This window comes from Coffea arabica, chromosome 8c, assembly GCF_036785885.1.
Source record: "Coffea arabica cultivar ET-39 chromosome 8c, Coffea Arabica ET-39 HiFi, whole genome shotgun sequence".
In the NCBI taxonomy this organism is placed as follows: domain Eukaryota; kingdom Viridiplantae; phylum Streptophyta; class Magnoliopsida; order Gentianales; family Rubiaceae; genus Coffea; species Coffea arabica.
In genome coordinates, this window is record NC_092325.1 from 202,287 (window position 1) to 228,248 (window position 25,962).

General features: G+C 37.0%; 3 protein-coding genes across 4 annotated transcripts; all 3 read left to right on the forward strand.

The window, feature by feature from the left end:
* The first annotated feature begins 3,841 nt into the window (after nt 1-3,841).
* Nucleotides 3,842-7,110, forward strand: LOC113705497 (transcription factor HY5). 2 transcript variants are annotated; one of them, XM_027227362.2, is made up of 4 exons: nt 3,842-4,120; nt 4,568-4,742; nt 5,044-5,200; nt 6,756-7,110. In XM_027227362.2, the coding sequence occupies exons 1-4, from the start codon at nt 4,024-4,026 to the stop codon at nt 6,798-6,800; spliced, it is 474 nt and encodes a 157-aa protein (XP_027083163.2). In that variant the 5' UTR covers nt 3,842-4,023; the 3' UTR covers nt 6,801-7,110. The 2 variants fall into 2 exon arrangements, with proteins under 2 accessions (XP_027083163.2, XP_071919835.1); XM_072063734.1 differs by lacking the exon at nt 6,756-7,110 and having other exon boundaries at nt 4,850-5,178.
* Nucleotides 7,111-12,544: 5,434 nt separating this feature from the next.
* Nucleotides 12,545-20,910, forward strand: LOC113706760 (cellulose synthase A catalytic subunit 1 [UDP-forming]). The gene is made up of 14 exons (XM_027228745.2): nt 12,545-12,864; nt 14,017-14,212; nt 14,360-14,535; nt 14,700-14,811; nt 14,920-15,109; nt 15,691-15,957; nt 16,071-16,416; nt 16,791-16,928; nt 17,046-17,171; nt 18,115-18,327; nt 18,425-18,689; nt 19,104-19,300; nt 19,395-19,745; nt 19,910-20,910. Exons 1-14 carry the CDS (start codon nt 12,781-12,783, stop codon nt 20,495-20,497), a joined length of 3,249 nt encoding a protein of 1,082 aa, XP_027084546.1. The 5' UTR covers nt 12,545-12,780; the 3' UTR covers nt 20,498-20,910.
* Nucleotides 20,911-21,672: 762 nt separating this feature from the next.
* On the forward strand, nt 21,673-25,149 carry LOC113707427 (uncharacterized protein At2g34160-like). The gene is made up of 5 exons (XM_027229758.2): nt 21,673-21,956; nt 22,732-22,780; nt 24,132-24,194; nt 24,288-24,352; nt 24,836-25,149. Exons 1-5 carry the CDS (start codon nt 21,837-21,839, stop codon nt 24,929-24,931), a joined length of 393 nt encoding a protein of 130 aa, XP_027085559.2. The 5' UTR covers nt 21,673-21,836; the 3' UTR covers nt 24,932-25,149.
* Nucleotides 25,150-25,962: the final 813 nt, after the last annotated feature.

The window sequence follows — 25,962 nt, forward strand, 5'->3', positions numbered from 1 at the left end:
ACGTACCATAATCACAAACCGTATTTGACCTCAATATGCGGTAATGGCACCAAATTCACTACGATTATCGGATGGGGGTGTAAGACCCACCGTTTCGAAGCTATGAAACAGGGATACAACAATGTAGAAGGTCACTCAATCCAGTTCCTAGCTTAACTAGGTCGAAAATGCCAAATACTATACCAGAATTACCAAAACAGGTTTGCAAATCACACAAAACTGTAATTACTATAACTTAGTCTATACAAGTCCAAATGCCGAAATTCCAAAGGTATATGTTAGCTAAGACATCCTGCTACATTTCATCAGAAGACACCAACATCCAAATCCAAAGCAATTCCAGTCAAAATGGCCAATTACCAGTACAGTTTTCGCATTCTGTCCAAAGCAGAACAGCTACAGTAATTTCGTCATAACTCATTCTACATTAATCCAAATGACCTGAAATTTTGCAGGCATCTCAATCACATCAATACCTACAACTTTCATGTTTTGAGCAAAGTCAAATTCGGCCTCTAACCCTATGATCCAAAACCGGACAGAATTGGGGATTTAAGAACCCTAGCTTTGCAATTTTCACACCAAATCCAAAATTGGTTGCATTTATCCACATTTCACATCCACTAGAGCCATTATAGTCCATTGCCAATCATCACAAACAACCACACCATCATAATCCAATTAAACCAGAAAAATCATCATAAAATGGAAAACTTCACCAAATCAATTCAAACCAAGATAAAAACCAGAAATTTCAGCACTCTTATCACTAATAAGCACAACATAAGCATCATTAGGTGTAGTAGGATGTTTCAAGCTTCACTTACCAAAAACCAAGAGAGAGGAAGATGTTGTGCACCTTAGTCCTTCAAACAAAGTTCACCAAACAACTTACTAGCACTAGAAGGAAGAATTTTATGGAGTGAAAACCAAGTTAAGTAAGTGGTTTAGTTGATTTGAGCTAGAAGTTTGCTAGAATGTTGAAGAGTTTTGTCTTTCTTCTTGCTTAGAGAGGGCCGGCCATAAGGAGGAGAAAAATGGTGAATTTTGTGAAATTTTTGGATATTTAACCTTTGGTCAAAAAGTCAAGAAAGTGAATAGTAATTCTTAAGTCTTCTACAATGAAATGGTGACACTTGTCACCACCATTAATGCATTCCTATCCTTTCTTTTCTCTCTCACATCAATCATATCTCACTCTCTACTTATCTCTTAACACCCGATAAATTTTACACAGTATCCGGAATTTAACCTAATTGACCGAATTTTTCCGAACTTTTCGCACTAGCGGGTCCCACTTCCGATATACGTTCTTAATTTCTCAAAAACAAACTAATCCTAGAAAAATCATCTAAAAACTCTATTTACTCAATAAAAATTATCTAGGGAATTTTCTAATAAAGAAAATGTAGAAAAGGACGGGCGATAAATATAACTCCACTTAAGCTTTCTAACATTGTGACACTAGAGGTTTACTAATCCAGAGTTTACTAACCATTTTCAAACTTGTTAAACCTCTGTAAACTATAATGAATCCTATTTTTTTTCTTGTGCCAAAACACACACTAGAATACCGCATAAACTAGGATTTTATCGTAAGCAAAGTTAGGGTTTTCAATCTTGGCCGAGATTAGGGTTTCTCCTTAGCCCTAAAACCTTAATTTGACCGTACAAAATAATGAATAACCCTAATCTCAACGTATGAACGGACTAGGTCCTCACAATCTCCCCCACTTAAAAGAATTTCGTCCTCGAAATTCCAACTTGCACTAATCAGATCAAATAATCCTCAAAAGCAGTCAAGTACACAACAGGCAATGCCTCAAAAGTTCAACCACACGAGTAGTAGCCGGTCTACAACCACGCAAGTACTCAAATAAGTTCAAAAGCCGGGTTCAAACAAATAAGCTCAAAAGATTATACTCAAATATACATATTTTTACAAAGTCACACTAAAAATATACAAGTTATCCGACATCCGGTTGGTGCAAAATCCATTATTTACGTGAGCACTACGGCTCCAAAAATGTAGTCAATCACCGGGTAACAAAAGAAACCAGGCATGCTGGTTATAACAAAATAAACATGGCAGATATAACAAAATAAACATATCAGATAGTCAAAAGGAAATCCCATCAACGGCCCTACGCGCCTCCCCTACGGAACCTACCTAATCCACTAGCACCGCCCCGGCGGCCCTAGGGTGCAAACCTAAAGAATAGGTCCAAATAGCTAACTTCAATATTAAGTAAGAACCAAATCGATTCACACTGGGACTGGCCATCTCCAAGTGCAATCAACTCAATCCCCACTTTGCCTTATGGAAAAATTACAAAAGTCAATATCAAAATCTTAGCATTCAATATTTACCTTAATAGCCAAGTATCCCACAGTCCAGCATCCTAAACTTCAAGCCTAGGATACACTACAGAAATCTGAAGCCTAAGCTCTGATACCAACTGTGACGACCCCACTTCTCCCAAGGGCGAACCCTAGGGTATCGGCGGGCCGCCTGCCTAGCTCGCGCCAGGACTCGAAACTTAAAACACTAAAAGCCAGAAAATTCAAAAGAGTACTATATACAACCCCAAAAGGGTTATAAGTACATTTCCCCAAAAGTACCTGCTCAAACTATTACATCCTTATAATTACAGCCAAAACCAAAAGGTAGACCCTAAGAAGGGTCCTTATACAAACCACCACAATAAAAACAAACATCCTAATTGTCCGCTATTACAAGCAAGTCTAACTATACTATACTAGTGTAAGTGCCCAAACGTACCCGCGTCGGCCCCTGCTAAGGAAAACAAAAGGAATGGGGTAAGCTATATGCTTAGTAAGTAAACAGGGGCGAAAGCATAAATTTCACGTAACAGTTACACAATAAGAGTAAAGCAAAAGCAGAAAAGTAACATCACATAATAAGGATACAGGTGGCTCCAAAGCCAACTCATGTGCCATGCGTGATCTCCTGCCGACACTCCGTCGACTGCAAATAATAGTCCGTAGAACTTCACTTGTACACCCACCGACACCTTATCACCCTCACTGGCCAGTCACCTCACAAACTTGCCCGGGCGAACGAAATCACAAACTTGAGCTTGAGTCACAAGCTCGGGTCACAAACTTGGTCACCTTCTCGGTGAACCGGATTCACAAAATTGGTTCATAAAATGAACCTACAAACTTGGTGACCTCAGCCTAAGTTGGACTGCCTTCGACCAAGCCCTAACCGGCTCGAATAGTCCAACCAGGTCAAGAGTTCGCCCCAAACTCACAAACTTCACAAAATTATTCAAAATCACAAACTTTGCAAACTTCACAAACTTTATTCGAAAGTCGCCCCGAGCCACAAGCTCAAGGGTTTTGGTTCCAAAAGGTTCATATACATATGCCAAGTACAATTATACATTCAAATTAGGGTTTAGGTCGAGTGCGATAAAGTACACCCTCGCCTAAGTGCCCTTTTCACATATCTCAAACACATAGCAAAGAAAACACACCAAACCGGCCTGAATACTTACCCAAAATACCGAAAGTAGTACTAAAGCAAAATCGCTTCGCGCGTTCGCTAGTAGTGGGCCCCACCGGCTCCGCCTAGCTCACCGCTGTCTGAAATGGAAGATTTTATCACAAACGGCCACTAACATGCCCAAAACAAGCAAAACGGCAAAACAACACGCGCGCACGTAAATATGACAGACGGAAACGGAAACGGCAAATTTGACACTCGTTTCTAGTTTACTCATAAGTTGAGCTACGAATATCGGATTAAGGCATATGAGACGCCATATCGAAGCTTAAAGGATGAAAAACAACTGTTATGAAGACATCCTGAGTCCTGATCAGTGATCACCCCACTCAAAGCATTAACGACATCCCGCTCTTTTTCTTCTTTCTCTGACAAACAAATATCCCTAATAGGATTCCTATCTTTCACCCCTTTAACAACCTTTATCTCCTTTTTTTTTTTTGTTCTTCCTGCAGTTTCTAGTCTTATATTTTTCTTGTCAAGTGGGGAAAATGCAGGAGCAAGCTACAAGTTCTCTAGCAGCCAGCTCCAGGCCTTCTAGCAGTGAAAGATCTTCCAGCTCTGCCCTTCACGTTGAAGTCAAAGAAGGTGTTTAGCTCCCCCATTTTGTATCTCTGCTCTGCTGTGTCTTGGTTTTATCTTTCAAGATAGTGTATTTTTACAAATGTAGTCGCGCGAATTTTTTCGGGAGTTTTGTTTTTCTTTTTTGATTTAGTTAAGTTTGAGTTGCCATTAATTGAGTAGGGAAAATAGACTTTGCATTTTTTTTTTGGAGAGAGGGGGGGGGGGGGGGGTGGGGGAGAGAATTGTGGGCAATGTTGTACTAAAAATTTAATCTTTTCTTGATGTTTGAGCATGAATTTCTGGATAACTTGGGGTTTTCGACGAGTTTGATGTTTTCCCAAGTGGGTCTTGGAGAATGTGAGGATTTCTCATCTGGGCTTCCTGAGTTTCTCGGGAAAGTTGAGAAAGTTTTTCTTTTTTTAAATCCCCTTTTCAAACATTTTACTCATTCTTGTGTCTTGTTCCATTTAGGCATGGAGAGTGATGATGAGATTCGAAGAGTTCCTGAGATCGGAGGGGAAGTTGCCGGTGCTTCAGCTTCCGGGCGGAACGGCGGTTCAGTCGCCGGACCAGTTCAGCCATCTGCAGCTGGTTCAAGGAAGAGAGTTAGAAGCCCAGCTGATAAAGAAAACAAGAGGTTGAAGAGGTAAGCCATCTTATAATCACAAGTCGTGAGTGACCATTTTGGACTAGATTATTAGTTTTTTATCCAATGAAATTCTGTCACTCCATCTCTGGGGCCGCACTTTCAAGATGGAATATAGACTGGTGTGGGGCAAGCTGGCAATGCTCAAATGCGTGGGTATTGGGGGAAGTGGGGGACTGGGGGGTCATGGCCATGGGCTGTGTGGAGTTGGAGTCACTTGAGTGCTGATTGAATAGGACTTGCAAACCTGCATGCAACTTTGGTCAGTGGCATTTCGGTGATTTGGAATCTTGAAATTTAGGTTGTTGAGGAATAGAGTATCAGCACAGCAAGCAAGGGAAAGGAAGAAGGCATACTTGATTGACTTGGAGGCCAGGGTTAAAGAATTGGAAACAAAGAATGCAGAGCTTGAAGAGAGGCTTTCCACGTTGCAAAATGAGAACCAAATGCTCAGACAAGTATGTCAATTTACTACCCTCTTTATTCATATATCTTTCTTCACCTTTGGTTATTGACTTTATATATTTATTTTTGTCCATATGGTCCGACCTCGACTGTTTCACACTCTTTTGATACATGGCATTCATTTTCTGTCAAGTTCCACATGCGTGTATAATCTTCATTCTGAACCTGACTTAAATTTTGGTTGCGTTAGACAATTTGGTACTCAATTATTTATGCCAGTCACTATCATGCCTATCCGGATTCGTGCATTTCTGTGGTTTCCGCTAGCAAAATTTATAGAATGATGCTTGTTGCTCTACTGAAAACAGTATTGGACCGTGCAACTTGGGCAGTAGACAAGTTGAGTGAAATGCTGTCATGTATGCAATGTCTATTCTCCTTTGAATAGTTTGCAGATTGTAAACTTTGAATGAACTCATGAACGGTTGGCCTCAGAAACTAGGAGGGCGTTGTGGAGGCTTAATTTTAGGGTGCCTATACAAGTTCCATGGCAGGCCAACTTGTTAATTTAGTTGGTTGGTGTCTGACCAAACCGACATTTACCAAGGTGCAGCAGAGAGAAAACTGTACTAAAAACTTGTAAACAGAATAGATAGATTGCTTGAGTGGCAGATCTAGAAAATAAAGGTTGGGTAATTTTTTTTGCCTTTTGGTTGTACCGGGCGGTGGGGGAAAAAAGGGGGGGGGGGGGATTTGCCAGGCTGATACTCTATTTATTAGTTGCCAGTAGACATAGAGTACTTTTATGTTTTTCTGCTTGGCGTGGTTTCTGTATTGAGTTCCGCTAGAGTAAGCATCATCATTTTCCCTTTTGAAGTTTTAACATCTTTGCCGGGTAAAAGCAGTTTATCCTCTGAGTCCTTAGTTTGTTGCACTTCTTCATACATTTGACTCTGTTTCAAGCGTCAAAGTACAAAGTTGAACTGAGTTGGTAGTTATGGTGTGCCTCATTAGTTTGTTGCACTTCTTGATTAGTATGTTGCTGGATAGTTTGTTGAACTTCTAAAGCGTGCATTTTACCAAGGTGAATTGCTGTTGACATTAGTTTAGACTATGTTCATCGTAGTGAATAGTTTGAAACGTATTTAACCGTCCATTTAGGTGGACTGAATGGCTAAAACTGGCCTGAACCTAAAGTGAGAATCAAAATCATACTATGTTTTAAGTCAAGTACAACTAGATATGCGATTCTTCTCCTCTTTCATTCATCAAAGTGTGCATCATACATTGAGCGAAGTTATAGTGAGTATAAAATTTACAGCAAGGAAATTACTCAAGTAACTGAGAAAGGTTCCCACCGTGCAAAATAGGGCAAAGACTAGAATACTGAACAAGTTGTTTGTCCACTGCTTTTGCTCTCTCATTTGCATCTTCAACAAAATTTATGTCTTGCTGTATCAGGCTAACATGTTCTCACAGGCCGAAACTCGAGCTTTTGTATAATTAAGCCTTGTCTGCCAATGCTTATCAACGTGCAATGCCATTATTGTGTACCCTAATTACCCGTTCAAAAGCAAGTTAAAAGTTCGAACTGTTTTGAATTTGCAGATATTGAAGAACACAACAGCAGGTGCACAGGATGGGAGAAAGTGAGAAAGAAAAGAGAAATGAAAGTAGGTTTTCTTTCACCTCTAATTATTACTGTATGCTACTGAAAGAGTAGTAGTAGAACGAGAGTAGCTCTGGGGTAGAGAATTTAATTTATTTTCTTATCATTGTTAACCTCTGGTTGGGAGTGTATGTTGTGTACTACTAGCTAAGCTGTGAAAAATGCTTGGGCTGAAAGTTGGTGGTTCTGTTGATGCCACTTTTCCATGGTGGAGATGAAATCGAGACAATTATGTGAAGTTTAAATGAATTGTATGTAAAGTTAGATGGGTTCTATGGACCTTGATTTCGAGCCTTTTCTGTTGCGTGGTGTCAATAATGCCATTAGAGACGTAACTTCTTATTAGTAGTATAATTTAATAACGTAATCTGGTCAATATTTAATGCAACTTCATAGTGTGTCGTCCATCCAATATTTTAAGTCTTGTTTAATAACTCAATTCGACACTTATATTTAATGAATTTAAATCTTAACATATTCAGGCTTGTTTGATAATAAAAAATTGAACATCTGAATTAATTAAGTGGTTCTGAACTTTTCAGGTAAAATTTGTTTTCAAAAATAAGTGATGGACTGTTCATTTATTATTAAATGTAATATACATTCAAATGAATCAGATTTAATATTTAATAATTTAATAACTTAATAGATTTAGAATTCAGATTTTAACTTTTAACTTTTAAACTTTAATTTTATCAAACGCAACTTTAGTGTTTTTTTTTTAATTCAAAAAAAATGCCTGTTTAACAGCATCAATTTTGATGCGTGAGTGAACATCCTCAGAGATACTATTCTCTTCGTCCACTTTGATAGTCTTGTTTTTTTTTTTTTCATTTGTTATAAATTGTAGTTCACTTTCTAATTAAAGAATGTAATTGTCTTTTAATTTTTCTAAAATACCCTTATTCAATGTAAGTTGTTGTTACTATAAACTATCTTATTTAATATCGATTGTTAATATTGAATATAATCTACTCCATTTAATGCATTTAGATTTTCCAAAACATATTGATATATGAAAAATCAACTTTATTTAATTTAAGGGTATTTTAGAAAAATAAAAATTTAAATTCGTTTTTCCAATAAAGTTAACTACTTTTTCTTAAACTGTATGAAAAAAAAAAAAAACTAGAACTATCAAAATGGGACAGAGGGAATACTATATATAAAAACTAGTAGTATTTCAATTGGTTGATGTTTCAATTTCGGGGCAGTTATCACTAACATCTTCAGCGGAGGTTGCTACTTCACTATCTACTTATTATTATTATTAGTTGATTGCGAAATTCTTAACTAATGCCTCCTATAATTAATGTGTTCGGGGTACCCCACCAACCTTGTTTTATCTAATTATACCCTATTCCAGACGCAAATTTGTATTTAGGCACTTAATTACGTCATTGGATAAAAGTAAAACACCCATGATCCAACTGTCTCTCAGTTCTGACTCCAACAACCTCTATTGTTTTTTTCCCTTCTTAGTTGACAACATTTTAACCAAATTGTTCACGAATATAATTAATCCATTTGCCCTTGCTCATAAGATTTAGTTGACCATTTGCTTTGCATTCCTAATTTTCTTGTTGTATTAACAAGGCTTCAACATGGAAAAGTTCTCACGTTTAGATAATACGTTTGCAAGTCTTGGTCAACGGTAATATACGACGAATAACCTGTAATATATCTGCTACGAGGAGGAGAAGGGGAGGGTTAGATTCGATGATAAGATAAGATGAATTGTAGGTAAAATATCATGAATTCAAAACCTCTCATTTATAGTAGGGTTAAAAACAAAAAAATCCCCTGTGGTAAGCCTAATACACAGAAAAGCCCCCCATGGTTTCAAAATATACAACACGCCCCCTCATGTTTTGAACTAAATTGTAAAGGTGACGGAATCCGTTAAACTTAATGGAAATGGTCAAAATTAGAGGTGGCAAGATGGGTGATTTGGGCGGGTTTGGGTTGGGTAAAATGGGTAATGGGTATAAGTGAGTCAACCCATTTATATCCATTTAATTAGATGGATATAAATGGGTAAGTCAAAAAATGAGTTGGGTAACCCAATTATCCATTTATAACCCATTTATTCTAAATTTTTACAAGCTCATATAAATTCATTTTGTAAACTAAATTATCAATTTATACCATTTTACACCCATCATTAATTTTAAATATTTACTTATTATGCCAAATAAGTCTAATTATCAATTTTTTTTCCATCCGCATGCCATGTCACAAAATTACATATTATTTAATAATTGAACAATGAGAATCTAAAAATTTGGACTAAATAATATGAAAGTTAACAAAAAAATTTAATCCAAAACTTTGAACCCCTAGTATTTTTTTGTTTATAAATTTAAAATTTCATTTGAAAAGGTAAGAAAGGAAGCTAAAATTTGTCATAAATTGATGATGCTAAAAAATGATCAAATTAATAAATTACAAGGAAATAAAGCGATAAGATAAAACCAACAAATAAATATAATAAATAAAACAAAAATACTTAACATAAAAAATAGTTTGGGAAATACAAAAGGTTAGCCATTATCAAATATTTCAAAACTTGCACCATTTTATAGAAAGTAAATCGCGTAAATAATTGCTAAATTTTTTATAATTTCTTGTTATAGTCAATAAACTTTTTCTTAAGCAAATTGGTCACTCAACTAATCAAAATTAAAAAATGTGCCGCATTAGTCGAGTGACTATTTTAACTAAATAAAAAATTTATTGACCAAAACAGCGTATTTTAAATAATTTGGTTACAATTTATGCCATTTTGTACTTATATTAACCATTTTTTATATAGAATCTTTTTATTATTGCTTTAAATAATAATCTTCTTCTTATTATTCCCAGTTTCAAAATTTCCCTTTTCACTTCTTCACTCCCAGCGAACGCCCAGACTCACCGTGCACACACAATAATTCAAATCCTTCCGGCCGCCGCCCCCGAAGCCACCACCACTGCCGGCTCCATTTCTTCCTAATTACCTATAATCTCGCCCAATCTTTAGTTTCTCGTGGGACAATGAGTAAAGGGTTCCTCAGAAATGCTATATCCATTCTAGTTCTCTGCTCATCCTCCAGAGACCCCCTCCTTTCCTCCCTGAAATTCTTCACCAGACCCATCACTACTCAAGAAAATAATTGGGATACTTTTACAGATGTAGATTGCAATTTTCAAGAATTTGAGTCTTTTCCACCTGAAAAAACTCCAGCCAGCTCTTTTTCACCCCGGGAAATACAAAAGGTTTGGGAATGTAAGTTAAATGGGTTAAATGGGTTAGTTGGGTTACCCAATTATACCCATTTATTAAAAATGGGTATAATTGGGTAACCCATTTATATCCATATATAAAAATTTAAAGTACCCATATTCAATTATTAATGGACGGGTATGGGTAAAATTAGTTAAATGGTTTTATTTGACACCTCTAGTCAAAATGACCAAAATATTCTCATATAATTAAGTAAAAGACAGTTCAAAAAAATCATTTATTTTATTTTCTAAATAGAGAAAATTGAGGGTTAAGGGGTAGAATAGGTATATTTGATAAAAATTAGATATAAAAATTTTTTTTTGGGTTCCAATAAGTCATTTTCGTTAAGTTTAACGGATTCCGTCACATTTACAATTTAGTTCAAAGCATGAGGGGCCGTGTTGTATATTTTGAAACCATTGGAGGCTTTTCTGTGTATTAGGCTTACCACGGGGTTTTTTTGTTTTTAACCCTTTATAGTACTAACTAGTAGATTTCATATTTGCAAATGTACAATAGCAAAACAAGTAATAATTTAAAGTATAGTAACAAATGAACACAAACATGCCATTTTGGATTATGAAATGGTTTCTTTCTTTCTTTCTTTCTCTCTTTCTTTTTTTGGTTATTTATGCATTTTTTTGGACTTTAATTAGTTTTCTTTTTGTTTGGTTTAAATGTTATCCTCCAGTCCTTTGCCACTATTTCATTCAAAATTGTGGAAAAAAATCAATTTAGATCGGAATCAAGCAAATTCGACAAATACTCAGAAAAAGAATCGATATAGACAAATATTCATTCATAGAAAAAAAAAAAGATAGATAGAATGCCTACACTGGCAACCTAGTTATTAAAAATTGAAATGGAAATATTGACTTCTTTTTGCCTTCCCTTCCCATTTAAAATCAACATATTAATCCAAAATATTTTCTTCTAAACCTCAAACCAAAAAAAACAGAAAAAGAAAAAAGGGCAGATGCATACGTACAAAAACCGAATGACCGTAGTGAGCTCAAACCGACGCAGGAAAAAGGTGGCGGAAGCGTAAAAAAGGAGTCCACCGACAGCCACTGGGGTTGTCGGGCAAGGTCTACTGGCAACAGCCGGTAACCAGTGCATGTCCAGCCTGTTCCCAGCTTCATTATCAATACATGTGTTCCAACTGTGTCAGTTAGCACAAGCCAGCTACCTACTACTGCCTACCACTACCGTTTCCTACAAAGGAATGGCTACGCGTAAAAAGCTGATTGGATAACACCTGAAAAAAAAAAAGTGCCTCATCTTTCTTTCCTCAAGGCTATGGGATGGATTCACAATCAAGAAACCTTGGCCTACACTCCTCGGCCATTTTTGGGTGCTTTAAATCTTCTAATCATGCATGGTTCGGTTGGGTGAAAAAGACACCAAGCCATGATGGCGTTGAATATTTTTATGGGACGTGGCTACTCCATTAGCCTCTACAAGAGCTTGGCTTCTTATTAAAGGTATTTCTTAATAATTGTTCTGCAAAGAGGGTTTTCTAAGAGCATACACTTAACCTTAAGGTTAAACTTTTAGTTGTTCTATTGTTCTTCTTATAGTTGTAATTGATACAAAATGTGCCGTGAAAAGACTAATTCTAAATGCGGTTTTCAAATTCAAATGAATATAAGGATTGCTTTTTCTTTTTGAAAATATTTCACTTTAAAGTCAGCGAAATTATATTGCAAACAATGAGCGTGTTTGAATAGGAGATATTTTGTAATGTGATATATATGAAATAAAATGATAGTTGAAAAAGATAAAAAATTGATTGAAAACTGTATTTGTAACGTAAACAAAATAGTTTGACATTACTTTCTTTTAAAACGAGAATGAGCGTTTATTTTGACACAAAAAGCTTTTGTTTATATGTAAAGCTACAAAATGAAACCACAGTCAAATCATGAAAGTTAAGCAACTCTTCTATACAATATAATATAGAGTCCATTTGGGCAGCATAAGTTGAAAATATAGATAGTTATTTGTACAAAAAAAAAAAAAAAAAAAGAAACTTGATCAAGCTCCATTTTTTTGTTTTTTATCTTGAAAGTTCAATCAACATAAAAGTGCTTGCATCACAAATATATTTTTCAATTAACTTTTTTATATTTTCAATCATCTTTTTATCTCACATACATCACATCACAAAAAGTGCTATAGTAATTATTTCAAATAATATTTAAAATAATACTCTATCCAAACAAATCCAAGATTTTTTTTTTGAAAGGAAGGCCAAAAGCAAAAGGAGCCGATAAGTCAGCCAGCCTAGTCAAAGCTGACCAGCTCCTCTCTTGGAGCTAAAACTCAAGCTGAAGCTGACTATAGGCTACCGGTTCAACCAGTGAAAAAAGCTTACGTTGTAAAATTTTTTGTTTTAAAAAAACATAAAATAATTCAAGCAAGAAGATGATAAAACAAGACAAAGACATAAATGATGTGAAGGAGAAGTAGAGAACTATATTACTGGAGAGTGAGAAAGAAAGAGATGGCCGCTTGAATTTTGGGCGAAGAATCAGAAAGAATGCCTCACCTCCTCCTTCACCGCTTCTTCACATTTCCATCCTACTCATAATCTTCTCCGAAACCCATACTTTAGTTGTCCTTAATATTTTTCAAGATTTTTTTTTTTCTATAAAATTCGGGAATTTGTTTTCTAATACTAGTATTTTACCAAAATGGAAGCAAAAGGTGGAATGGTTGCTGGATCGCACAAGAGGAATGAGTTGGTTCGCATTCGACATGATTCTACTGATAGCGGGGTATAATACCTTTTTTCTTGTTTTTATTCCTAATATCTGCATTTCCAGCTTGAGAATTTTGTTTTTTTTTTTCTCCCTTTCTTTTTCCTGTATTGGGTTGATTTGGGATTGGAGTGTGATACTTGGATCTGAGTAGTGATAGTATCGGACTGGACTCGGAGCTGAAGTTTGGAAATCTTTTCAACGGGATTAGGAGATAATTAGCTGTCACTTTTAGTTTTTAACTTTAAAGATCAGTTTTTTTTAGATGATTTTTGCTTTATTAAGCTGTCATTGAGATCTATATTTTGTTTAGAGCAGTATTGAGTTCTTGGATATTTTCATAAAATCTTCAATTGGGCTTTTGCGGATTCTGCGTTTGAATCATTGATTTGTTGTCTTAACTGTTTTAATTGTCAGGACTTCTAGCTTTTTTTATGTTCTTATTGAGGTAGGGGTTTGCTCAGAAAGTGTGCAATCTTTCAGTGGTTCTGGTTTTGCTTGTGGTCGAGTTAGGAGTTGCTTGTTTGATGGTTGGATTAAGAGATTTGTCTTGTTTCTGATTGACTTTCTAGTCTTTCTTGGATTGATATCAATTTCTTGAGAACTTGGATTTTAAAAGTCTGATTTGGCAATTAGCAGGCGAGCAGTTTTTATTGCGGTGGATCTAGTTCTACATTCTACAAGACTCTGAAGCTTTTTTGGCTTCTCCAATCCTAGCTCTCCTCTCCTTTTGAGTTCGTTCTGAACTTTTATATTAACAGCATTTGAGGAACTTCTGCTCAAGTTCCAAATGTTATGTTGGATGGGGGATTTTTTAATAGGTTTTAGTATCTGCTATTTCATTTGTTCTGCTCGGGTTTAGGTTTTTTAGGTTGATTATACTACCTTTGTCTTTAGTTTATCTCTTTGGGTTCTCATGTTTCCTCCGAGATCCCTTTTTTGCTTTACATGGCAGTCCACAGATATTTGGATAGCATGCATTCGATTTTTCATAACAGTAGTGTCTGTTCTAAACATTTAATAAACTAGTCGGAATGGAGTTTTATATGCCATTCAGATTTTCATATTCTGGACTGTCAATATTATTAAGTGTTTTAATTTGAGTACATGGAGGTTTATGATATGCCCTTTAATTCTCTGAAATTGGCGAGTTCCTTGTGCATAATGCAGCCAAAGCCCCTGAAGAATTTGAATGGTCAGATATGTCAGATTTGTGGAGATGGTGTTGGACTCACGGCTGATGGTGACATGTTTGTTGCCTGTAATGAATGTGCATTTCCAGTTTGCCGTCCTTGTTATGAGTATGAGAGAAAAGATGGAAACCAGTCCTGCCCCCAATGCAAGACAAGATACAAGCGACACAAAGGTTGGTTTGTATGACGGAGTTCTTTAAGATTCAGTTTCATCTTTATGCGTGCATTATGTAGGTTTTAGTCTGCTCTTGAGATGTTGTTTGAATTTCTTCTTTCCTTTGATTTCTGCTCTGACTGAACAATCCATGTGCATGTGTTAGGGAGTCCCCGGGTTGACGGTGATGATGATGAAGATGATGTTGATGACTTGGATAATGAGTTCAATTATGCTCAAGGGACTAGCAAGGCTAGACGCCAATGGCAGGGAGAAGATGCTGAGTTGTCTTCTTCCTCTAGGCATGATCGACCTATTCCTCTTCTCACGAATGGGCAGCCAGTAAGTATATATATTGGAATGGGTGTTGATAATTATCTACTTGATAAAAAAAAGCTGGTGAAATTCCTAGATTATATTCATAATTGGTTTGGTTTGGATACTCATGGTGTTTCAAGCTTCTTTCTTCAAATTTTGAATAAACGAGTTGTGTGTTTATGTTTTAGGTATCTGGTGAAATCCCCATTGCGACACCAGAAACCCGTTCAGTAAGAAGTACATCAGGACCTTTAGGCCCTGGAGATAAGGCCCTTCCCTATCTGGATCCAAGGCAGCCAGGTCAGCTACATTGTTTTCTTGTTCTCTGGCCAATATATGTTAAAATCCTGTTTCTCTACAGTTTATCTTCAAGGAGATGCAACTGATCAATGATTTTATATTCTGCAGTCCCTGTAAGAATTGTGGACCCTTCAAAGGACTTGAATTCTTATGGTCTTGGTAGTGTTGACTGGAAGGAGAGGGTGGAAAGCTGGAAGCTTAAGCAGGAAAAGAATATGGTGCACATGGCCAACAGATACCCTGAAGGGAAGGGAGGAGACATTGAAGGAACAGGATCAAATGGAGAAGAATTGCAAATGTAAGCTTCATAGCCCAAATGTGTAATGTGTATTACATCTAGGGACTAAACGGATAGCATCTCTCTGCAGTTTTTGGTTTGGGTAGATTATGAGAGCCTTCTGAAATCCCAACTACTCTCTGTGCTTCTGTGAGTGAGAGAGAGACAGAGAGAGAGTCTGTTCAGTTGCAGGTACATAGCGTTGTATGTGCATGTCTGATAGTGGAAACTATTCAGAATACAAGAATGCAGGTTGCACAGCACTAGTAATTTGCGGTCTGTTTTCTTTGATATTTACTGGGGGTAGCCATCTTCTTTTTGGTAGGAAAAAGAAATTTGGCCTGCCATGGGTGTCTGTGGGATTGATTTCTAGCCCTTTTTATTTTGAAAAAAATAAACAGTTCTGGATGGGAATTGTAAGAGATGTCATTAGCTTTCCATGTTTAGCTGCTCATTATTAGAAAGCACCATATTGATTGTCATGTAATATCACCTTTTTTTAGAATATTTCTGAAAAATGAAAATGTCCCAAGGGCATTGATTTATGCTAAAGTCTAGTTTAGATTTATTTTCCAGCTTTTAATTCTCTCTCTCTATGACAGGGCTGATGATGCTCGGCAACCGATGAGCCGCATAGTGCCTATTTCTTCATCTCATGTCACTCCGTATCGTGTTGTTATCATACTTCGATTGATTATCTTGGGCTTTTTCTTGCAATATCGGTGTACTCACCCAGTGAAGGATGCATATCCTTTATGGCTCACATCAGTCATCTGTGAGATTTGGTTTGCGCTATCCTGGCTTTTGGATCAATTTCCAAAATGGTATCCTATCAATAGGGAAACCTTTGTTGACAGGCTTGCTATGAGGTTAGTGGAAACTTTAATCTTAAAATGCACTTGAGCCAAACTTTATTGACTTTACATATATTGACTTTACATATTGCAATTCTGAGGACCTCATTCAATGTCTTCTTTTTCAGATACGATAGGGAAGGGGAGCCTTCACAGTTAGCCCCTGTTGATGTGTTTGTCAGTACTGTGGATCCCATGAAAGAGCCTCCTCTAATCACTGCCAACACTGTCTTATCAATTCTCGCTGTTGATTACCCTGTCGACAAGGTATCGTGTTATGTTTCAGATGATGGTTCAGCAATGTTAACATTTGAAGCCCTCTCGGAGACAGCTGAATTTGCTAGGAAATGGGTACCCTTCTGCAAGAAGCATAGCATTGAGCCTAGAGCTCCTGAATTTTACTTTGCTCAGAAAATAGATTACCTAAAGGACAAGATTCAGCCTTCATTTGTGAAAGAGCGTCGAGCAATGAAGGTAATGCTTAGATGATGAAACTGTGGATTAGAATGGTGCTTATACATCCAGCATTAGTGTCACTTTACAAATACATGTACTTGGGATGGTCTTTATTTCTGAGTTTATATCATTATTTTTCTCCTGACAAGCAAACTTGTTCTTCAAGGTAACAAAAGGAAAAAGTACACAAAAGATAGAAAGTGAAAACTAGGATCGTTAGCTGCATTAAGTGTACCAGGTTGTTTGAATCACAGGAAGGCATCAACAATCTCTTTAGGAAATGATTTCTTTGTTTTTTCAAGAACTTTACTCTCTCTATGAAAATTGTTTTATATGTAGGGACAAGAACTGAACTAGATATGAGTATATAACTCAAACATATCATTTTGCAGAGAGAGTATGAAGAATTTAAGGTGCGCATAAATGCACTTGTAGCAAAGGCACAAAAGATGCCTGAAGAAGGTTGGACAATGCAAGATGGAACTCCTTGGCCTGGAAATAACCCTAGAGATCATCCAGGAATGATCCAGGTATCTATGGTATTCAGATTATGATCATATTATGTACTCTGGTATAGATTATGCAGCATATGTGCACTTTAATAATGCATCTATTTTCTTTGACTCCATTTGCAATGACCAAAATAGGTGTTTTTGGGGCACAGTGGAGGGCTGGATACTGATGGGAATGAGCTTCCACGGTTGGTTTATGTTTCTCGTGAGAAACGCCCAGGATTCCAACACCATAAGAAAGCAGGAGCTATGAATGCTTTGGTAAGTTATTTGTGGTCCTTGTGAATTGCTTAATACTGAAGTGAGATTGTCACTTAGCATTAATAAATATCGCAGTTATGTGACAACCTTGATCGCTGTGTAGTTATGGGGATGTCTCAAAGTTCACCTGGTTGTGACTTTGGAGAATATATACCAAGAAGTGAAGATCAAATTGGTTGTTAGAACTATAACCTTTCTGGTTTCTGTGGTCTTTCAGACGCTACAACACCTTTTTCCACAGTAGGAACATTGGCTATAATAATTTACCCTACCAGCTTGGAACTGTCCATGTTTTCTCTGATTTAGTCAGGAATTGCATCTTCATTTTTTCACTGAAAAAAAGAAGGTATACAAGGGACTTCATGAAATGACCATGTTGGAATCTTTTTCTCCTAACGAGTACAAGGAAGGGCTTTGAAAGCAAAAAGAAGAAATTGGTGAAAACTTCAAAAGTGGGATCAGGTTGAAATTTGGATCCTGAACTTTCATCAACAACGGATGTGTAGCTTATTGCTCATAAACTACTAGAAAATCAAGAATCAAAGGAATGAATTCAATTTTGGCTTGCACCAATATAGGGATTATTGATTAGTCTTGAATTTGAATTTGACAGTAGTCACACAAAATAGTTAGCATGAGCTGCGCGGTTAAGTATATGGGCAACAAGTATTCACATGATAGGTTGTTGGTATTGTGGCATCTAATTATAAAATTCACTCTGGCATCTAGCTTGTAGGAAATTTAATTTGCAATGAATTGATTTCAGCTTATGTAGAAGCCAAATTTCTGAGAATAACTGATGTAGAATGAGACAATTTTTTGAGCTGATACAGTGAATTAATTCCATTTTTGGTTCCTTGCTCTTTTTCTTCACCTCTTCCCTTGCTAAACAAAGAGTGAAGAATTTCTCTTTGCTAAGTTTCTATTTCTGGCTATTTTACAGATTCGAGTCTCTGCTGTTCTTACAAATGGAGCATATCTTTTGAATGTTGATTGTGATCACTACTTTAACAATAGCAAAGCTCTTAAGGAAGCGATGTGTTTTCTCATGGATCCTGTTCTTGGAAAGAAGGTTTGCTATGTTCAGTTTCCGCAACGTTTTGATGGCATTGACTTGCACGATCGATATGCTAACCGCAATATTGTCTTCTTTGATGTAAGTGTTGCTTGAATATTAAAAACAGAAATACTTTTGGAGCTCTTTGGATATATTCTTGTTGTTCAAGTCATATAATCTTGTATCTTTTGCACAGATTAACATGAAAGGGCAAGATGGTGTTCAAGGTCCTGTCTATGTGGGAACTGGTTGTTGTTTCAACAGGCAAGCTTTATATGGGTATGATCCAGTGTTGACTGAGGAAGATTTAGAACCAAATATTATTGTTAAGAGTTGTTTTGGTTCAAGAAAGAAAGGAAAGAGTAGCAAGAAGAGCTACATTGATAAGAAGAGAGCAGTTAAAAGAACCGAATCTACTATTCCGATATTTAACATGGAGGATATAGAAGAGGGTGTAGAAGGTAGGTTTTTTCTTGGCTTGAATGGTTTAAAATCCTTGTGAAGTTCTGTTGACGCATTATGGGAAATTGATCTTCCTGGACTATTGACAGAAGGCATCAGCAAATGATTTTATAACTAGCTTTTGCTGTTCCATTGGGTTTTATTTCTTTTCCTCTTTTGAGGTTATTTAATTAGGTTTCTAAATGAGTAGTTGCTGAGAATCTTTGAAAGTTGCTTTTTCCCTGTAGTTGTTATGCTGGTGCAAGTAGTTTTAGTGTTTACTTTACCAGAAATGCCACATTGGAGATTGTTCAATACTTCAAAGTCTTGCTCTCTTTCTTTGAACTTTTGACTGATGTTGAAAGTTAAACTGATTGGGATGTATACTTGCAGTAAATTTCCCTTTATTGAATGAATTCATATCTGTTGTACAGGGTATGACGACGAGAAATCGCTTCTTATGTCTCAAAAGAGCTTGGAGAAGCGGTTTGGTTCATCTGCAGTTTTTATTGCTGCCACCTTTATGGAGATGGGAGGCATTCCTCCAACTACTAATCCAGCCACTCTTTTGAAAGAAGCTATCCATGTTATCAGCTGTGGATACGAGGATAAAACAGAATGGGGTAAAGAGGTAATACTCGACAATTTCATGGGATATGAATTCTGATTTTCCTTCTTTGATGACTTTGTGCATTTCTAAGCCATATCTCTCTTTCTACAAGTAGATTGGATGGATCTATGGTTCAGTCACAGAAGATATTTTGACTGGTTTCAAGATGCATGCACGCGGATGGATTTCTGTCTACTGTATGCCTCCTCGCCCAGCATTCAAGGGTTCTGCTCCCATCAATCTTTCTGATCGGCTGAATCAGGTCCTTCGGTGGGCTTTAGGATCCATTGAAATTCTTCTTAGCAGGCATTGTCCCATATGGTATGGCTACACCGGCAGACTGAAGCTCTTGGAGAGACTGGCGTATATCAACACCATTGTTTATCCTATAACCTCTATTCCTTTGCTGGCTTATTGCATCCTTCCTGCTATTTGTCTTCTCACCAATAAATTTATCATTCCTGAGGTAAATAATGCATCAGTTCTGTTAGATTAATCTTTCTTGGTCGACGAGATTCTGTAACTTATTTTTGTGTCTTGGTTTCTGTTTGTAGCTTTAGAATGTTAAAAGAGTAGGGCTTTTCACTTAAGAGCGCAGATTATGACTCTGTGATTTCAACTGTTCCGCAGATAAGCAACTATGCTAGCATGTGGTTCATTCTTCTCTTTATCTCCATTTTTGCTACCGGCATCCTGGAGCTGAGGTGGAGTGGTGTGAGCATCGAGGACTGGTGGAGGAATGAACAGTTCTGGGTCATTGGTGGTACATCAGCCCATCTATTCTCCGTTTTCCAGGGTCTCTTGAAAGTACTCGCTGGGATTGATACCAACTTCACTGTCACTTCAAAGGCATCAGATGATGATGGGGACTTTGCCGAGCTCTACGTGTTCAAATGGACATCCCTCCTCATCCCTCCCACCACTGTCCTCGTCTTGAACTTGATAGGTATAGTGGCTGGTGTTTCTTATGCCATAAACAGTGGCTACCAATCATGGGGTCCGCTATTCGGCAAATTGTTTTTCTCCATCTGGGTGATTGCCCACCTCTACCCATTCCTCAAAGGTTTGTTGGGCCGGCAAAATCGTACCCCTACCATTGTCATTGTCTGGTCCATACTCCTTGCATCCATCTTCTCCTTGCTCTGGGTGCGAATTGATCCATTCACATCTAGCTCCACAAAAGCAGCTTCAAATGGTCAATGTGGCATCAACTGCTAGAATCATTCTGTCAAGAGTCAAGATCCAAGTTTCTTACTTTAATGCCAGCCATCGTGTATATAGAATAGAACGAAAGGATCACATCCAGGGCTCAGACAATGTTGTACCAGGATCAGAATCTGGCCCAAGGAAGGGTGATGAACAACAATGGCATCACCTTCTGTATTTTTTTTTTTTGCCTATCCAGTCTCATTCCATTTTGTATACTTTTTGTGCCTGGACCAAACGTGTTTCTACCGGTCCTCAAATGGCCTAGGTGTTAGACAGACAGACAGACAGACCGACTCCAATTTATCTATCTTGTTCTTGTGCAGTGTCGTGATGATTTATTATGTGATGGAGAACCTGTGTGAACCAACCATTCATGTTGTAATTCCTTCAGAGAATTAATTAATTTATTTTTGCTTTGACAAGCCGTATTTTCTGTTTCTGGTGATATTGCAGTCGTCCTACAAGAATGGTGAAATGGTCGAACTGAACTCAAGAATGCACCTTATCTAATAAAGTAACGTAAGAAAAAAAAAAGCCCCCGTTGGATACACCCATGATTCAAGAAGAAAAGCCAAAAAATGTACTCCTTCCGGCTTATATATTTCGTTTCATCAAAAAGTTTTTTTTTCTTTTGTTTCACTTTTGCTCTTAAATATGTACTGATCAAAGTAAAAATTTAAAAGTAATTCTATCACATTTGTCTTTATGCATTATTAATAAAGGGCATGAGGGAAATTTCAGAGTATAAAGTAGTTAAAAATATCAGACGCGACAAATACTTTGGAACAGCCATAAAAGGAAAGTATGACACTTTCAACAGTATGAAGGGAATAATACGTTAAATTACATTCAAATAAAATACTACAATAGAAACATTTTTATGAAAAAGGTATGCCATGTATAATGTCGAAAATGAGAGCACCTTTGGTTATACCATTGGAAGAAGGTGAAAATAGTCTAATAGAGTTTAGAGTCCACCTATAAAAAGAAAAAAAAAAGGAGAAAAATATATCGTATATATTTTCAAAGTGAAGGGTGGCAAAAGTGTAATTAACCCTTCTACTTTGGAGGAAAATACGGTGTCGCTTTATAGCAGCAAAATCCGAATCCTTTTTGTTTATTTATTTATTTTTTGGTGTAGAACCTTCCATTATTATCATCCTCCGAAAAGCCTTAAATAGCCTAAAACGGGGAGGACGAGATTTTATTGCAGCAGCAAGAAGAAAGAAAGAGGCGGGAGGGGAAGCGAGGGTTTTTAGGGTTTTAGGGATTTTACTTTTCCCCTTTAGGGTTTCTTTCTGCAATTTCATCCCGTCTTTTAGTCTGAAGGGGAAAAAGCTCAAAAGGGATGGAAGGGATAACGGAGGGAGTGAAGAAGGTGAACTTGAATGAAACTACCCAGAAGAGGAACCGTATCCAAGTCTCCAATACCAAAAAATCCCTCTTCTTCTATGTTAACCTTGCCAAGGTACACACTTTTTACTCACATAGTACCTTTTTTTTTTTTTAATTAGGAAGAAGTTTCTTTTCATGGGTTTTTCTTTTCTCTTCTTCTTCTTCTTATTATTTTTTTGTAGGAAAAAAAATAGAAAAAGGAGAGGGGTTTTGAGATTATGGGGTTAAATTGAGGAATATGAACGTTATCGTTTGAGATTATGGGATGTTGTAACATTCTTTGTGGATGAGATTAGACCTCTGAGCAAACAACAGTTGGGTTTGTTGTAATAGAAGGAAATTGTGGGTTACTGAAGTTAGTTGTGACAGGAGTATCTGTTTTCCAGTCTATGCTTGAAGGGATGTAGAATTGGAGACCAACAGCTCGAATTTTTTCTGCAACACTTCCTTTTCTTTTCTTTCCTCTGCTTTCCCCCCCCCCCTCCCTTTAGGATATTCAGTATATGTGAAGGAGGTTAAGTATTTAGCATCACTGCTGCTATGTGATATTAATTTCCGAGGAGATGGTTTAAAATTTTGCTGAGGAAAATTGGCGCAGTGCACGCTTGTTACTCCTTTGAAGTCCCATTTGCCTGTAGTTTGTGATTGCTTCCTGATTAGCTGTGGTGCTAGCTGCTCAAAATGTGGGAGTAGTAGTTGAATGTAATTGCTCTTGGATGAGCAAAATCATGAGATGATATCTACTTTGTGTGTCTTGAGTGCGAGTCTTTAGGGTCAGGCTAGGAGTTCATGATTAGATAAAACACTATTTTGTGTGCTCATGCACATTGTGGGTAATTTTTCTGCAGAGGTACTTGCAGCAATACAATGAAGTGGAACTTTCTGCTCTTGGAATGGGTAATAATCTCTTCTCTTCTGTTGTTACACAACATGCTCTTTAATTGCTACCTTTGGATATTTTATGCATAATTAACCTATTCAATCATATGTAAAAGTTTTTGGCTTGGGTAGGAACTAAATTGTGGGCATTTTGTTTATGATAGAAGGCATGTATATGACACTGGCCTTTAAAGTAAAAGTAAATCCATCGCAATAAAGAAACTTATTACCTTGTACTTTTCTCTTTCCTCTGCACCTGATTATGGTCTCTTAGTAAACTTTTTTAACCCAAGGAAAAAGTCTTCATGAAACAAAATAAGAAAAAGTAATATTCATTGCAGCTTTGGCCAAAGAAAAAATTGAACCTTCTTGTGTATCTAATTGTCTATTTGCATCCACTTATCCATCCTGTTTAAGGTTTAGGGTAGCCCAAGGAATTGCAGGGTTTGAAACTCGCTGCACTTACGAATTTTTTTTGTCTAAAGTGTCTTAGGTGACTCTACTTCAGATATTTCTAAACACTGGAGCAAAGTTTGTTCAGTCTTAATCCTTCTTGCGGGCTCTGTGGATATATATTCTCAGAATGCTTTTTTCTCTTCATGCTTCAGCCCCTTTATTAGTTCTCTGTGTGCTCATTAAGTTTCTTACCATGAGAAGTTACCATGTTTTGCTGGCCTCAGAACAAGTTTAACATGATTGGCCAGTCAAGTCTTCATCTCCTTCTGTTAGCGCACAAACTTGCTGAAATTAATAGTTGAAATTGTCAACAACTAAAGCGACTCTACCTATTACTTGGAGTGCACCACATAAATGGTTCAATCTGGTAAACAACTAATGTGGTTATAGTTGCTTATCTTCCTCTTAAATGTCACCCATATCACAATGAAATTTGTGACCATTGTTCGACTATCTGAAAGAAGTTTATTTCAATCAACCATTCTCATTGAATTCTTCTACAGTTTAGGTTCTCAATCTTGTTCTGCCATCACAGCTTACAAGCTCCCAAAGAAGTCTCTTAGGACTGCTAGCAACCACACAATCATCACTAACCATTTGTCCCAGTTTATAATTTATCTATTTTTCATTTGATTTTAGTATTTTTTTTCTCAAACTATGTAATTTGAACTTTCGATCGATAGAAAGACTTCAGCGGAATTGATTTAGTCCCTTCTTTTTAAGCTAACCTGACTTTTGTAGTCCTCTAGATGAAATGCACATTTGATGGCCAGCAAATGATGTAAAAAAATGTCTACTTTTTAAATTTCAATTTGCCTTGTGTTGGAGTGCATTCTTCTGAATTTACTGCTGTTTACCATGTTAAACTTTGGATTCTTAGCATCTGAACTATGAATTTTCATGCTGCCTGCAGCAATTGCCACTGTGGTTACCATTGCTGAAATTTTAAAGAACAATGGATTTGCTGTTGAAAAGAGTGAGACTTGTTAATTCTCTCTTCCCCTTTATGTTATTTCCTATTCATGATTAGCAGTCAGTAATTATCTTTTCAAATATTCTTCATGTGCAGAGATAAGGACCTTGACTGTGGATATGAGGGATGAGCCTGGAGCACAACCAGTCCCTAAAGCAAAGGTAACTTGGAACATGTATTCATCAATGTAGGGTGTTAGTACATGGACTGCTTCCTACCTATGCAATTTCACATAGACAAAACTGCTTTTAGTTTAATTTGTGTTATCAAACCGGAGGAGTACTTTGTTGGTTGGCCAAATTGGGGAGAACTACTTGATAGAGTCTCAGCAGGAAAACTTTACAAGTTAAGGTTGTGGTTTTCTGTTGGCCCAGATAATTCTGATTAGGACTGGACAAGTTTTCTCGTGGAAATTCTGGGTATAAATCAGTTATTTGATGTTATCTGGGATGTGGTTGTCATATTTGCTTTAGTTTTGTTGCCTGCATATGTGGACTAAATTTTTGAAGTTTATGAAACCACCTATTACCCATTCATGATTAGTCTTCTCTTCCTTCTAATGCAAGTTTTCAATGTGCTTTTGGGGAGCCAAGGATTTCGTTCTGTTCATTAAAGTTGTCATGGGTTCCATTTTTCTGTTTCAGATCGAGGTTGTGCTGGGCAAGACGGATAACTTTGATGAATTGATGGCTGCTGAAGCAGAGCAAAGAGATTATGTGGAGAATGATGATCAGAACTGAAATATGATTCCTGGAGTCTTCTATCTGTCTTCTCTTCTCCTTTCTGAAGTTTGGTTGTCTGTGCAAATACCTAAATAGAAAGAACAAAATTTGGGATCTGCAATGGTATTAATTTGGATTTAATTAAAACATATCCCTCTGTATTTAACTCTTAAAATTTCATCATAGGGTTCTTTTTAAATGATTCTGTAGTTCAGAGTATTTGGGAACTTGCTGAATTCTTGGTATCCATTTTTCTTATCGCTAATTGTAGGGATTCAATTTTATGGCAATCAACTCGAATTTTTTTGGCTTTGCCAGATATTCTTTGATGATGATTGTAGATTTTGACTATGCAGCTCTGTGGAGAATCATAGTGGTTTTGGGCATACAGCTGACTCCATTCTGTTAGCATGCTAAACTGAATAAGGTTGCAAGAAACTCTAGTTCCCTTGTTTCTTGCTTGCCTTCTTTCTAGTTTGTTCTCTTGGAGTGGTGTCTGAGTCTCTATATCTGACTTCTTTTGTCTCGTTTGCTAATTCCTGGGAGCTAGATTAATGTGGCTAGTGGTTTCCTAACTTTCCTTAGTTCAGTCTTGCTACATGAGCCATTAATTCGGCCAAGGTCCAAACAACGGATAAGATGACCTAATGAATCATTTTATGGCCTTGGGACATGACCCTTTTGCCTCTTGAGGAAGTAAAATGGAACGTATCTTGTATAACTGTTGGATGGGGGTGTTTGATTGCATCAAATCGTTGAACATGTTCGTTTGGTGCTGGCGTTTGAGATGTGCGATCAAAGTAGCATGCCAAATATAAGTCCATTTTATTGCAGGATTTGAAAGGGTGATCAAAGTAGCATGCCAAATTCATCAGTAGGGCTATACTAAAACCAAGAAAAGAAAGGTTTTTTCGTGTCCCCCTCCCCGGTGCCTCCGAGCCTGGAAAGTAGAGAGGGTACGCATACACATTAAGCAGCGAACTAGCGACTGCCCCAAAGAGAGAATAGAGAAAAAAACACCAGAATAGAACTGAACTTGTAAATCCGCG

What these genes read in the sequence shown, in the direction of transcription:
- LOC113705497 (XM_027227362.2), top strand. Translation starts at nt 4,024, where the DNA reads ATGCAGGAGCAAGCTACAAGTTCTCTAGCAGCCAGCTCCAGGCCTTCT. An exon ending in GAAAACAAGAGGTTGAAGAG is followed by an intron (nt 4,743 to 5,043) that starts GTAAGCCATCTT and finishes CTTGAAATTTAG; the next exon opens with GTTGTTGAGGAATAGAGTAT. An exon ending in AGAACCAAATGCTCAGACAA is followed by an intron (nt 5,201 to 6,755) that starts GTATGTCAATTT and finishes TTGAATTTGCAG; the next exon opens with ATATTGAAGAACACAACAGC.
- LOC113706760 (XM_027228745.2), top strand. Translation starts at nt 12,781, where the DNA reads ATGGAAGCAAAAGGTGGAATGGTTGCTGGATCGCACAAGAGGAATGAG. An exon ending in ATCATCCAGGAATGATCCAG is followed by an intron (nt 16,929 to 17,045) that starts GTATCTATGGTA and finishes TGACCAAAATAG; the next exon opens with GTGTTTTTGGGGCACAGTGG. An exon ending in GCAATATTGTCTTCTTTGAT is followed by an intron (nt 18,328 to 18,424) that starts GTAAGTGTTGCT and finishes TCTTTTGCACAG; the next exon opens with ATTAACATGAAAGGGCAAGA.
- LOC113707427 (XM_027229758.2), top strand. Translation starts at nt 21,837, where the DNA reads ATGGAAGGGATAACGGAGGGAGTGAAGAAGGTGAACTTGAATGAAACT. An exon ending in TCTATGTTAACCTTGCCAAG is followed by an intron (nt 21,957 to 22,731) that starts GTACACACTTTT and finishes ATTTTTCTGCAG; the next exon opens with AGGTACTTGCAGCAATACAA. An exon ending in ACTTTCTGCTCTTGGAATGG is followed by an intron (nt 22,781 to 24,131) that starts GTAATAATCTCT and finishes TGCTGCCTGCAG; the next exon opens with CAATTGCCACTGTGGTTACC.